This window comes from Corvus cornix, chromosome 6 (genome assembly GCF_000738735.6).
Source record: "Corvus cornix cornix isolate S_Up_H32 chromosome 6, ASM73873v5, whole genome shotgun sequence".
Taxonomy (NCBI): Eukaryota; Metazoa; Chordata; class Aves; order Passeriformes; family Corvidae; genus Corvus; species Corvus cornix.
In genome coordinates, this window is record NC_046336.1 from 18,604,759 (window position 1) to 18,619,272 (window position 14,514).

The window sequence follows — 14,514 nt, forward strand, 5'->3', positions numbered from 1 at the left end:
GGTTAGGGTTGGAGGGGACCATCAGAGGTCACTTAGTCCAGCCCTCCTGCTGTGAGCAGGGACACCTTCCACTAAACCAGGTTGCTCAAAGCCTCGTCCAGCCTGGCCATAAACACTTCCAAGGATGGTGCATCCACAAATTCTCTGAGCAACACGTTCTAGTGTCTCACTATCCTCATATTAAAAAATTTCTCCCTTGTGTCTAATCTAAATGTAGCCTCTTTTGTTTTAAAACCTTTACCCCTTGTCTTATCACAGCCTTCCCTAGTAAAACATCTCTCTCTATCCACACTGCTCCCCTTTCTGTGTCACCTCCTTTGGTGAAAACTAGAAATAGCAGCCCTACAGTTTCAATGCACCAGGGTGTAGTAGTTTCTCAGAAATTATTTTCAAGTCCTCTAGCCTCAACCCTGAAGTGTTGGAGTCTGTGCTAGGCATGGTGTCATTAGAAGATGCCTCCAATTATACTTTCTCTTAGCAAAGGCCTGCAAAGGGCAGTAATCAGGCTCACTGCCCAGCTGCAGTGGGGACAGTGTCTCCCAGTAGTGTCACTGAATGTGGATAGAATAACAGAACTGTTAGGATTCAAAGGACCTCTGGAGATCATCTAGCAAATCACAAAGTTAAAGCTGATGCAAGCTGAAGTTTGCCTTTCCCCTGCACACAGCAGGATTGGGTACTGCTCACGAGGTATATGCTCATTCCATAATTTGAAATGAGGAGCTATAGAAGCATTGACACACTTTCTGTTGTGGAGGAACAGAACACGGAGATGTAGGATGCTCATAGTCACTTATGGAAAGAGGCAATTGAACAAATGTGCTATAAAGATTATGAAGCAGTGCCCCAAAGGAGAGCTCATTCTGGTAAGTGTACCTCTCTCAGTTACTGTTTGCGGATTTGCTGAGCTGCTTCCCTGTCCGAGCCCAGCACAGATCAGTCACTCCATGCAGCCACGATGCTGCCCATAGCCTAGTTTAAAACCTTTAATTTCTTAAGAATTAATCTGAATAAAGGATGCTTTCTTTTACCCAAAGCTCACGCTGAGGACTGGATCTGCTATGCTGTCAGTGTAATGGAGGAACAGTACTGGGGTACATTGGGTAACTGGTAGGTCTTGCAGTCCATAGGTTAGTCTCCAGGGAGCCGTAGTGGACAAAAGTTAATCATGTGAGACAATGTCATAGAAAACACAGTGTTCAGAAAGATTTTTAAGTAGCTTTTCATTTTTTTCCCATTGCTTTTGGAATTTTAATTGTTTTGGTTTTCATCCTCGAGGAAGAAAATAAGTCACATGAATTTCTGATGCTTCATTTGACTTTATTTTAGCTTTAAGATACAACTGTGCACAGATTACAGAATATGCTCCTTGGCACTGAAACATGACCAGAGAATACAGATTAGCAGCTACTGAGGATGCTTTAAAAAGTCACCTTTAATGTCTGAGCTCAAGGAAGGAAAAGGTCAGTTCTTTCTTCATGGTGAAGCATAAGGCAGTGAAACCAAAGAAGTTTTTTGAGAGCAGATACTCAGTTTCATTATATGAGTAGATTTCACTCAACAGCTGCATTTTAAGTGTTTCTGAATTTGTGAGAAAGAACCATTGAAACAATAAAAGGAAATATCCCCTCAATCCACCATTCTTCTCTTACCCCACCCATGAATGGACTGGGCATTCTTTTGAGTGATCATCTTTCTCCACTACTTTATAAGAGCAAGTCTCCTTGTTGAAAATGCTTTCACATTTCTCTTTGTCATAGTTGACTGGCGTCATATAGCTGTCATTGGGAAAAGAAAAAGAGGTGATGAGACCAAGAAGTAAGCAGCTCCCACTTCAGGTGATATCTGCACCTTTGATATGAAGAGGCTATACTGAAGAGACTTTTGGGAGCAGAAAAGGGAACTAGTACAGAGCTCCCAGCTCAAATGTTACTTAGCCTGCTGCTTCAGCAGGATGAGGGGAGAGCTGTGGTTTTTCTGGTCTGATTTACACCCAAGGGATGTTTGTTGTGTTTATTTGTTATTCCAATATCACTGCTTTTTCTCTTCACCCACGGTATGGAACTAACATTGCATGAGTGGTTGGGTATCACTATAGGAAAAATTACAGACAGGCAAAGGTATCTTGAGCTGCTTCTCAGAGGAAATTGGGGCAATGTGTGGCTTTGGGAAGATCTGGACTAGGATCAATAGAATTTCCTAAGTAACTATGTGTCCTCTCTTGAATCAGTAACTTGCCTGATGTTTTAGCCCTGAGAAGAATTAAATTCTCCTTTTATTTTAAATCAAGAATTATTTCTTAAACACGACCTCTAGAATTTCTTGCATGTTCAGTCATGATGGTGTTGGATTAATGCATAACTTTGTGATAGGAAGTGAGTGACAGAAGGGTTATGGTTATTTCTCAGGAACTCCTGTCTGAAGGGAAGTGGTTTGTGCTGTATCATGGCAGCAGAGGAAATCCCCCACTGCTGCTCTGAACTCACCTAGTGCAGCAGCTAATTCCAGTCCTGTAACAGGAACAATCATTGCAGTCGTCAGTCCTCCAGCTGGAATGAAATTCATGGACCTTTCCTTCCTCGTCAAGGCAACCTGAAAATGTAGTGTATGAGCAGATTTCAGTGTCAGACCTGTTGCACTAACAACACTGTTGCATGTACAAAATGGGTGGGATCGTTGCTGGCTTTTAGTATTAACATCCCTATCTTCCAAACACGGCGGTTCCCCAACAAAGCAGGGTGTGCTATCCTCATGCATGGAAAAGAGTGACCTGTGTCCCTCTGTCTCCAGTAGTTCTTAGCAGGTTTCCTGGAGTTGTTCATCTTCAAGTATGGAATTTGGAGTACCTAGCAGAAAGACAACTAGACACAGACCTGGACAGGATTAAAAAAGGCTTTGACTTTCCTGCTTATTAACACCATCTTTTGTTGACTCCTCATTTAAAGCAAGACTACATATGGCTAGAAAACTTTTCACAGCCCTCAGCTGCAGGGAGAAAGAAAATATTGGATATAAAGTTCCTGTTCAGCAGTCACAGAACAGACCTCCTAAATAACTGATCTGGAAAGCAGGAATTTTTTGAGAACAGAACAAAAGAGAGTGGTGGGGGTTTTAGGTTGTGTCTTTGCCTACAAATGTTCTGTTTCTCTGGCAATGTTAACTCATTTCTTCAAGTAGTAGCATCGGCTTTCCCAGGTAAAGCTGTATTTTAGAGCACTTAGGGTTTTTTTGCATATTGGCACACATCAACTCTTGTTGTGTCCAAAAAATAGCATGCTTCTCTTTTGGGAACTTATTTTCCTGTAGCTCTATTCATCTGTAGACTGACAGACTAGCTGTGTTCAGGAAGAGCAGATCCAGACTAAAGGGATGCAGCCCTTCTGCTCTTAAGAATTTGCTTCTGTATACAGAAACAAGACATGAGTAAATGGTGTGGTGCTGAATACTTGTAAAGCTGTTTCCTGTTTTATACTGACTACACCCACTTAGATACTGGTCCTTCTCCCTTCTCTGGATTTCTAGATGTGATTCCATTGTAAAAGTATGAGTTACTACTTCATGCAGATGGGTAAAACAAAACTATGCTACTTCCCTGGAAAAAGATCATTCCTAATTTGGTCTGTGTGAAGCTCCCCAAATAACCTGTTCTTTTTGTAACATATTACAATTTCCCCTCTCTCCATACCCCATTTCCTTCCCATTTCCCACTGATTCCTCTTCACTGTTTCCACTTATTTCTAAATTGTGACAAATTGCACAGAATGGACAAATCAAGCAGTGATTCTGATGATGTCTGTCAAATCGAGGGCAGCTGATGTCTTACCTACAACCACACCATTAGACATCCCTGGCTTGAATGGCATAAGGGTGCAAGAAGCATCAGACAGTGGCATGACGACGGCAAGAGCAAGAAGGCATGCCAAGATGGTGCTCTGAACAAGAAAACAGAATTCATATCAATCCTTAGGTACCTATTAAGATGTCTTGATGATAAATAACAGGAAAATACATTGTGGTTTCAAATCAAAATCCAATTTTCTTTTGCACCTTAGACACTTTAACATACTTATCAGGTATACTGAACCATTTTGAAGAAGCAGAGGCAGAGCACTATGTGGGAGGGGAAAAAATGTCTGTCTTTCCAAGCTGTTAAAATCAAGCATTGACTGCTAGACCTAGATACTGTTCCTGAACAATGTGTGTTCTATTCCTTTCCACTTCCCATTAATTTTTCTTGTCCTTTTTTTCTCTATAGGGTTGGTCAGCAACTGTTTCTTCCACTAACTTCACTTATGGTTGCAAAAACTTCTTTACTGCAGTCTGAAGAACTACAGAATGTTTCAGCCTAATATTGAAGGATTAGGAAAAAATGAAATAACTTTAGCTGAAGCTGAATACTTAAGTCTTGGCCCTGTACCTGACTTGCAGGTGTCACTTACAACCTAGATTATTCTATATTCTGTGACTTTTGTCAGTGGGTTTTTTCTGTAAGTTCAGCTGAAGTTTCTCAGCTAGTGGCTTATCCTTCAGTATTAGTTTGAAATCTCTGAAGGGCTTCCTTTGGGGATATGAAGGAAATAACTGCAAGAATTCTAGGATGGAATTAGCTGAAGATCTTGGTAAGAGAAGAAAGGTAGATGAGGAATAAACAATCACATACACATACTGTACAAAAGTGTGTTGTTTTGGCCAGAGTAGGACTGGTGACTTATAAAAGGAAGTCATCCCTGAGACATGAGAGGAGGCAAATCTATCATTTTACTTTGAAGAAGAGAGGTTAAAACCCACAAAACTGCAACAGAGTGGCAAAGGAGTAAAAATTTAAGATACCTTTTTTCTGAGTTCGACAAAGTGTTCAGATATTATCCAGACTTTTCACCCCAAATTCTTACCTGCCTTTGCCTCTCTTTGACTCTTGCTCTCATAACACAGAATTCATACATTCTCCAAGCTGCTTAGATTGCCAAGTACTGAGATAAATTCAACAGAAACTCCTTTAAAATCTATAGCAACATACCACGTTCTTTTACAGTAAAAGATGTAAGGACTCACCATGCTTGCACAATTATGAGACTTCCACTAAGGAGACAGCCTGTACAAAGCTCATCTTCTCGGAGAACTTGTATAGAGAGGGAATTTGTGATAACAGCCCTTGAGCAAACTGACCATGCATGTCTAGCACCAATGAAGTTTCTGCAAAATGACCTCATGGGGTGGACATTATTAAGATGAAGCAATTACATACAGGAAGAAAGGTTTGTTCTAACAGACACTGGAGAAATAGGTGTGGCTTTTGTGCCACACCAGATTTGGGAGACAGTTACAGGAAGCACTTTTCAAGCTTAGAAGGAATATTTTTCACTTGCCCTGAGAAAACCATTAGAGACATGATGATTGTCATGCACAACAAAATTGCATGCTTAGTTTGAACTATCTAGGGTTTAAAAAATGGGTCCTAGATAACCATTTTCTTCCTTGTTCAGCTTTCCATCATGTAGAAGGTCCATATGCTCAGATCCTCTATGAAAAAATTGGCATTTTGTATTCTATTTCTTAATTCTTATAGCCAGTGAGAAACTGTCCCTTTTCTGCAGAGGCTGGATATGTCAGGGGCAGACACACTTTCTAAGTGCTTAGGACAGTGATTTGATAGCAAAGAGGTCCAGTATGGTCCCCTTTTGCTTAGCTTTCACCCACTAGGTTCAAGTATTTCAACCTATGTGGCCCTTCTTGGTGATGATGTCTATCCCTTATTACCAGAGCTGCACAGCTGCAATACCTGAATTAATTACTCTGACTGTGTAATTGTGGTGACTTCTTGAGTGGTTCCAGGAGCAGAGGCTGAACTCCAAGTTAGGTTGGCTACTCCATGTCTTCTACCCAAACTCCAGAGTTGAGAGCTAGCTCAGGAAGCCCATGGGAGAAGGCCAGAATTAGTGCAATGCAGGTCACAGTGAGACCACTACTCCCAGAGACATTGTAGCTGGCTTTCAGCTCAGTAGGTTGGATAAATTGGTTTTTCTTCAGTTACTAGATCATCACTCTTTGGGATGACAGAAAAGAAATGAAGTTCTTGCAGTTGTTCATAGGTTTGATAAAGCTGCCACAGTCAGCCTGTCACTTGTAAGCTAGACTTGGCAATGCTGATGTATGCCCTGCCCTGAAATGGATGATAACTAGCATGTCCTTGACTCCTAATCCTGGACATGTCAGCCCTGGAAATTTCTTTCTTGAAATCAACAGAGCCCACATATCCCCTTTGAAGCCAATTGAACAGCATCATTGTGGTTTGGGATACTGTCAGTGTTCAGACCATGTGCATTTTCCAGTGAAAGGAGGGAAAGGCACAATAGGATAGCAAAGTATTACACTCTGATCCTAGGCCAAAGCTGCCTTTTGTGATGGTTGCAGTGAAGATGGAGAGAGTTCAGTCTCCTTTCTCATGTCCTGCTCCTATGCTGCCTGACCTAATTGATGTACATCTGTGGGATGCCTAAGGATGTGCCCTAGCTTTGCATGCTGGCTCTTCATAACCTTTAGGTACTGAGAAGTAACAGTTTGCTCTTAGCTGATGATACTGTGGGAAGTAGCACGGAACCCTGCTCAAGGTATTGGCTTCCCCATGTCCTCAAAGGTGATCCAGAACAAATGTTCCGTGATATTTTGGAATAAAAGGACCATTAAATTGCACTGCATTTATTCTGTTAAAATTACTAAGCTATTTAATTCTTTTTCTTCTTGAGTGTTGTGTACTTGGCATGCAATATTTTGCTTGTCAGGCACCCTGCAGCAGTTCTTGTATGTGAATAAAAATTACCAGCCACATGGAAATTTGTGATGCTGGTGTACTGGAGTGAAATTTAAGGAATTTGTTACAGCCAAAATGAAAGAAAAGACGACTTGCTGGGCTGGTGTCAAGTGACAGAGGATGCGCTTGTTGCTCAACTCTGCTAAAACTAAAAATCCAACCAACATGCTTGTGTGTTTGCTTTCTCAACTTTTCAGACTGCTCAGCTGCTCCCATTGCACGACTTCCCCCGGTTTTCTAGATGCAAGCTATGCAGAGAGCTATGCAAGCTATGGAGGGAACTTGCAAGCAGTTTTCTTTGGACCACAGCAGACAGTGACCTGCCTAAGCCTGGGCAGTGTTAAGGGACAATGAAGAAGCCTTTTGCATGATCTGTGAATTCAGAGAAACCCTAACAAAATGCTGTGGTGCTGAAACCACTCACAGCAGCAAACTCTATGCAGATAGTCCATTCATGTATTGATTATTGGGGTCATTTGTGACCCACATAACATTACGTTTCTTCATGTTGTTCATGTATAGGATGATAGGTGCCCTGCTTGGGTGGGAAACAGGTATCTCTAACAGGTGTAGCTCTGTTGAACTCTTACATTGGCTTCCCAACCAGTTAATTTCTTACTAAAATCATTCTAAGAATATCATTGCTCTGGTCACTTCTGTGCCTCCTTTCCACTTATGCTGATAGATAGAGTATCCTCTTTCTTCCTAAGGCAGGCAGAAGTCTTGGAGACTTTCTTGAAGATTTAGCTTGCTATTTTACTCTAGTCATTCTTCAGCTGGAGTTTCTGGTTGCATCTCACTGATAACAACAGAGGTAATCAGAGTAATACAAGACGATCAGCCTGGGTTTTTCTGTGTGTTTTAGTGCAAGGCACTCAACAGACAGAAATACAGCATGATTTCAGAGCAGTAATGTTATTAAAACAGCCCAATAAATCAGCTAATATCTATGGACAGCTAAAAGCTAGAAGAGGTGCGCTAAAATGAAAGCAGTCCAAGAACCTTGTTTCTTAGGCCACCATTTCAGTACTACTCTCACGTTCTTGAGAGGGGATCAGCTTTCTCTGTGGGAGAGTAAGTGCAGGACACATTACAGCAGTTTGTGTATCCAGTCACTTAAACCAGTAGTTGAGATGGAAGTTGATTCTTAACACTATTGAGAGGGGAAAAACAAGAGGAAGCATGAGGTGTATCAGCTCACAGATCATAAGTAAACATGATTTTACAAATAAACTCTTCCTGACATTAAACTGACAATGCTATGTATAATGTACTTTGGCTTTACTTTATTAAAGTCTGTCACATTTGTGTGTAAGAAAGGACAAGTGTGTTAAGGAAAGGCATAAGCAAACAACACTGAAATATACAGTGCACTGTTTACACAAGAACATATTGTAAAGGTGGTAGAAGGAAGTTTTATCTTGGTGGGGACACTTTTCTTAAGTCTGAGGTTTATATACCCACAAACCTCAAAGCCTTTGCTCTCAGATCTTTCCCAGCATAGAATCAAATATTTGTATTACTTTTATAAGCAAGGTATACAGGCAGTGCAAGCGATTTGTCCCAGGTAACAGGTGGCAGAGAAGAAATTTGAATTGAGATCACAATTCAAGATGGGACACCCAAGCTTGAGACAATAATATCATTTCTTCTCTCATCTGAACACACCAGTCTTCTTCCATATGCAGCCAAGCCCCCATCCATGAGTCCAATTTCAATTTTAATTCAATGCAGTCTCAGCGGGATGAGAAAGACTTAATTTTTCATCTTGGTGCAAATGTCTTTTTAAAACATGGGATAACTTCTCAGCTAGCCTGGAAAATCCTGTCTGATCATGACCCCAGGATGAAGGATCAGTGCTAAGAAAGGGACACAGAGACAGACAAAAAGATCTAAAGAGCCAGCCACAAATGCCAGGCCATGTTTGTAATGAGGAGACCTCCATCTCTGAAATGTGGGTAGAGCTGAGGGAGGTGGCCACAGATGCTGTACCAGCAAGAATAAAAGTCCAGAGGCAGTAAATCAAAATGAATAGGAGTGGCAGATTCAGCCAAAAAGGTATCTCCAGCTTATGGGAAATGCCAAATATCCTGCACTTCTAACTTCCATCTCAACGTATGTAGTACCAAAAAGATCTTAGAAATCCTCAGTGAACCAGAAAAATGACAGAAAAGCTTATTCCACAAATTAAAAAACCCACAGTGACTCCAAACACAGCTTTTTATCTTGATCCTGCAGCTGATTAAGCAAATGAAGACTGTATGTCTATGAAAAAGACTTTTTGTGGAGCCGTGACTTAAGGAATCAGCTATAGGAAGGGTGGCAGGTGGGAGCGTTGCCGTAGTTCCATCCACTAGTGCCTCTGGTTTTGTGGAACTTACACGGTGCGACAGTGGACCCTGCTCTGGCCACGTTGGCACTGGAAGCATGCCTTTGGTCCTCCAAGTGGTAGCAAATTTGTCTGGTCTTTCATCTTGAACACAAACTGCACATGCATGCACAAAATGAAAGGAGGCTTAACCTCAATTTTATACCACCAGTTACTTAGTTCAGCATCCTTTGGACTTATTTCTAGGGAAATTCAGTTAATTTTGTGTATATCCCACCTACAATGTACTTCAGCTCTATTTAGAGAGCATGAGCTTTTCTCCATTTTCTAAACCTGTTAGTTACTGATTCCATGAAGACTAAAAGCCATGGTTGGAAGTTATTGCTACAGGACTCAGATGGGGATGGGGAGGGCAACCACAGAATGCTTCAGCCAAATCCAAAGGATATCTTGGCTTTTGGGATCTCTTCTCTTTTTTCTTTGCTGTTTTCTGCTGTAGTGTGTAAAATCCTGCTTCCTGCCATTTCTTGTCCTACACCCTTCCTGTCTGACTGAGATGGGCAGCAACTAGAACAGAACACCAAGAGAGATTTTGTGACTTGCATCTCTGACTGGTTTCACCAGAATTACTGTCATGGGTTAGCAAGCATAGCTCTGGATTTTCCTGCAAAGAGCTGCTTACAGCTTCCTCTGTGACCTGACAGAACCTATCAACTGGCTAGTTTGAATATTGACAATTTTTTAAGCCACTTAGAATTTTGACCACCTCTGTGATCCACATTTAAGAATGGACAAACCCCAGGAAGCTCTCACTCTTGCTTCCAGCCAGAGGACTGGTAACTGGGCTGGGACCATGTGGAGCCCAGCAGCCCTGCCAGGACCTTCTTGGGCCGGGCCCGGGTCAGGACACGGCCATCCTGGAGCCGATGGGCCCTGCTCCACCCGCGGCCCCTACCCCCCAGTCTTGCTGCGTGCAGACAGCGCGGCCCGGCTCCCCCCTCCAGTGCGGCCAAGATTCAGCTGAAGCTGCCCTGCTGTCCGGCAAAGACAACAATTACACTTGAGCTGTTTAGGTTGTAATAACAGTATGCACTACGCAGTGGTGCGAAGAAGTAAGCCCAGGAAATCCTGCAGTAAAACCCCCACAATGTCTTGGAATACTTCTTGAAAGTAATTTATCGCTTTCTGACAGCAAACTTGAGCCAGGAGAATTGCTCTCCCCCTCTTTGAGAAAGCAAAAAGGAATGGCCACCTGAAAGGGTGTAGAAAATGCAACAAATTTCATGTAATTTTTTTCACAAAATGACAGCTAGCATTTTATTTTTGAAATCCTTAAAATGTGAAATATGCTTCAGATTAAATACATTTGTGGTAGTGCCATGTTTCTCTGATCATATACATGTCAACAGATTGAATTTGAGTGCTATAAAATCTTAAGAATCTGAAATTTGGACTTACTCTGACAATAATGGGTTGCTTCTAAGGGGATTTTGTATGGTATAACCTGTGGATATAAAAATGCCAAAAACTTATTCTCCAGTGTCTTACCAACACAAAAATATTTCTCATTTGGAGAGGAAGTTCTGTTGGGGTTTCTGAGGAAGTTACCAAAATTCAACAAGTTTTTCTTTAGTCTTATTGCCGTGAAGGATGGAAAACAGAACTGGTACCCCCCTGTTCCTACCCTACGCATTTCATTAATTTTTAGTGGTACATAAATAATGAAAAGAGCTCAAAACAGAGGATGAGAGATGTGTTAGCCTGCTTTCCTGCAGATGGATAATCTCATGAATAAAAATCCCAAACCAGTAAAAATTACCTGTGGCAGTGTTGTTGAGCATTTCTCCACTCAGAGCAAGGGAGATAATTGCTAAATTCGTTTTATTGGGGGAAGGGGGGGCTGAGGGGAGGAAAGGCAGTTTTGGTATTGCCAGGTACTCTGGTAATAGGAAAACCAATACAATTGCACATTGACACTAAAAAGTCTATTTTTATAGACTATATGCAATAGTCTATATATAATAATATGGATCTATACATACCGAATTTCTGGGTCTCAGTAAATTCACACAGTCTGTTCTCTGGAGCCTCTGGGCCAAGGCTCTATGTTCCTTGTCCTGGTAAACCCATCAGAATTAATTTTCTTTCTTCTCCAGTGTCAGCTCTTGTTTGTGTTGAGCTGTTCAGATTCTGCTTCAAGTACAAGTGGTGGAGGAGGTGCCCTTGCAGTGGAAGATGGGCTTCCCCACCCACAGATAACTTTTGGAAGGATGTGCTAATCACAACCATCAAATATGCTGGTTCTTCCCAGTCCCATAACCTTAAAAAATATATTCTCATGAGATTCAAAGCCTGTGCTAGATTTCTTTTTTTGGTCATTCACACTTTTACTGGTGCTCTCAGCAAATCAGAAATCTTCTTGCACTAAGAAAGTCGTCTTCATCTGTAAGAAAACTGGCACCCAGATTCTACAAAAACTCTTGGAACTTTACAGGTAATAAGGCTCTAATTTAAAAATAAATAAATACAGGTCCAAATAAGGAAACTAGTAGAATGAAATCCTATTTGATTTAAAAGTTAACTTAGCAACTGTAAATCACTTAAAACACAAAGTCTTAACAACTAATATTAAGAACATGAATATGACCTTTTGATAGAAATGAGAAAATTTATCTGATTATGCATTTTGTAAACTGAATTAGAACAATTAGGAGATTAGAAGTGAGCTACTGAAGTCTTCTCTTTTATGAGATTTTCCCATGTCACCATGCTTCTCTGTGATGGCAAAGCATCTGTTGGAAGAAGAGGAATTCCACAGTGCAGAGAGGTTTGGAGCAGGTGTTAGCCCACACGGGCCTGGAGAGCACAGTGCTTTGAGGGGTCATCCTTCTCCACCACATCATAGTCACAGAGCTTTCTGTTGATAATTATTACACATTTCTCTTTGTCATAAGAAACAGGAGTAAAAAAGCTGTCAGTGGCAAAGAGAAAGCAAATGTTAGCTTAAGGGCTTTCAGTAGCTCTGTGACATGGGTGAGAAGAGGCTCACTCATGCCCTTACAAACTCACTTATCCCCAGCAATGGAAAGCTGTGGTCATCCTACAAGCAGTGATGGTACCAAGAAGTTCAAACTTACAGGGAACAGCATTCCATTACAGTTCGACTGCAGCTGCATCTGTAGCAATCTTCTGTCCTCTCAATGTGTCCCAAGGGATACAGTTTTCCATTCAGCATACAGCCTGCATAAGACAGCAGCAAAACAGAACATGTTCTTTAAGCCTTCACCTAAAAGCTGAAGAGTTTAAGAATTATTTCAGCTTTCCTGAAAATGTTCTCCCAGGCAATAGTAAACTACAAGGATTGGGGTTTTACTCTGTCAGCTCCTGAATGAGCTCTATGTGCTGGAATAGCACATAGCAATAGCAACCTACCACCAACAGCAATAATATTGCTGCAACCATACTCAGTTATTTGTTTTTCCCCTACTTTCGGCAACTTGCTGCTGGAAACCCCTATTTGTGTCTTTCCAATGTCTTCCCCCTCCCTTGTATTTTGAGCCCTTCCTGGCAGCTCCATGCAGAGCCAAGCTACCGCAGAGCAATCAGGTGACAGGACCTTCCTTGTTCTTACCTCTGTATGGCCTCCCTGGAATTTGAAGTAAATTAATGCAGTAAGCATCACCCAGGGTCACTATGATGCTCATTGCGACAAGGAAAGCCAGAAAGCTCTTCTGTAGAGAGAAAGAAGCAGATGGTAATTTCTCCCCTGTTTATGAATCAACATATATTATAGAAACTACTGCCCTCTCTGTAGAGCCCAGGCCATTCCTACGATGCTCATCAAAGGTAGTACTTGATGTCTGTACCTTTGGGATTATGTGAGCACAAATTACAGGAAAACTAGGCCATAGGACTTTGTTGGTCTATTTATCATTGCCCAACTCTTGATTCAGATTCTGCAAACACCTTTAGAGGCTTGGAGAGCTGGAACAGGGCACCATTTGAGGGATCAAAAGTGAAGAGCAGAAAAAAATACACAGACAAGGTATACACTTCTTTTCATTGTAAAATGACATGTTTTAAACTGTATTTCATATTTATAAGCTTTAAAAACATGGTCCTAAATGTTTGCAAAACTCTGAGTATTTTCACAAACATTTCTGAGGAAAGGATAACAGCAAGTGAAGGACTAGCAGATAATCTGTACAGTTTCTTGCAAAGAATTACAATACAAAGAACAAAATTCACAGTAATCTTCACAGAGGTGCCTTCCTGTCTTTGCATCTTGCAGGTTTGAAATACAATCTAGCCACATTTAAAATGTGTAACCAGGTGATTCTCTTAAATGCTCTCCTGTTGCAGTTTTAAAGCAAGGACCTATCTGTATCCCCATTAACAAAAAGCCCAAACCAATCTAAACCTTTGACTTACCATTGTGGGATGCTTGGCTTCCAGAGAGCTCTAAGTCTCCAGAAGAGCTGAAGTGCTTTATGTGGAATCAGAGAGCAAATATTTTATGGTGCCTTTATGTTGTGCAAGTCAGTCTAAATGGGGGAATGGGGGGGGAGGGGGAAGCCTGCTCAATGCAAATGCAGTTCTTTTGTAATATCCAAAGAAATCTCTGAAATTTTTCCAGCTGGCAATGAGAAAATGTTTGGTTTTGTAGAGCACTGACCTGGGTAAATTGTTGAGTCCAACAATTGGTTGTTCCTTGGAAGCATTATGATGAGGGAAAAATGCCTTTCTGATGGAATATAAATATCGATAGCTAAGCTGTAGACAATATTATCCAGCTAGGTGATTTTTAGGTGGGGCAGAAATGCATGTGAAATCCCTTCTGCTATCAGTGGGCTGGAACATGCTGACTAGTGCATTAGGTATGAATAGCAAGTGGAGCTTTTGCCAGATCTTTGCATACTCATGGTTAATGCTGTGGTGCTGTGCACTGAAAGGCAACCGAAGGTACTTGGCCATTGCCAGGATCAGAACCTCTTAACATTGAGGCCTCAGCTGAAGCTGGATCCCATGACAACATTTCTCTTTCTGTTCCACCAAAATAAGATATATGATAATAAACTAATTTTCATAAATTTTAGAAGAAATACTTCCTCACTTAACTTGAGAGGCTTTGCTAGGGAAAAATTTCGAATTCTGAAACATTTCAATGTTGCATGGCAGAGTTCCAGGTTACAACAAGCTGGATATTAATCTTGGTGTCTGTACTTCTCAATGTCTCAAATTAAAAAGTATTCCATCAGGAAACTCCAACTTTTGTTTTTCATCAAATTTGTTCTTTTTATAAATAAAATTTAAATAAACACATGAATTTTGAAAACCAAATTTTCTCAAGAAACAGTTCTGTGAGCTACTTAGGGAG

At 41.1% G+C, this 14,514-nt stretch overlaps 1 protein-coding gene and 1 long non-coding RNA gene across 3 annotated transcripts; both read right to left on the reverse strand.

Annotated features, from left to right (window-relative positions):
- Positions 1–1,299: 1,299 nt before the first annotated feature.
- On the reverse strand, positions 1,300–13,757 carry LOC104696812 (beta-microseminoprotein-like). Of its 2 annotated transcripts, XM_039554293.1 has the most exons (5): positions 12,769–12,860; positions 12,275–12,377; positions 3,824–3,932; positions 2,487–2,592; positions 1,300–1,778 (listed from the first exon to the last, which is right to left on the reverse strand). In XM_039554293.1, exons 2-5 carry the CDS (start codon positions 12,311–12,313, stop codon positions 1,649–1,651), a joined length of 384 nt encoding a protein of 127 aa, XP_039410227.1. In that variant the 5' UTR covers positions 12,314–12,377; positions 12,769–12,860; the 3' UTR covers positions 1,300–1,648. The 2 variants fall into 2 exon arrangements, with proteins under 2 accessions (XP_039410227.1, XP_039410228.1); XM_039554294.1 differs by lacking the exons at positions 1,300–1,778; positions 2,487–2,592; positions 3,824–3,932 and adding exons at positions 11,880–12,108; positions 13,569–13,757 and having other exon boundaries at positions 12,769–12,868.
- On the reverse strand, positions 8,073–10,671 carry LOC109146407. Its single transcript, XR_002048397.3, has 2 exons — positions 10,596–10,671; positions 8,073–9,293 (listed from the first exon to the last, which is right to left on the reverse strand). It is a non-coding gene; the product is annotated as an uncharacterized LOC109146407 (long non-coding RNA).
- Positions 13,758–14,514: the final 757 nt, after the last annotated feature.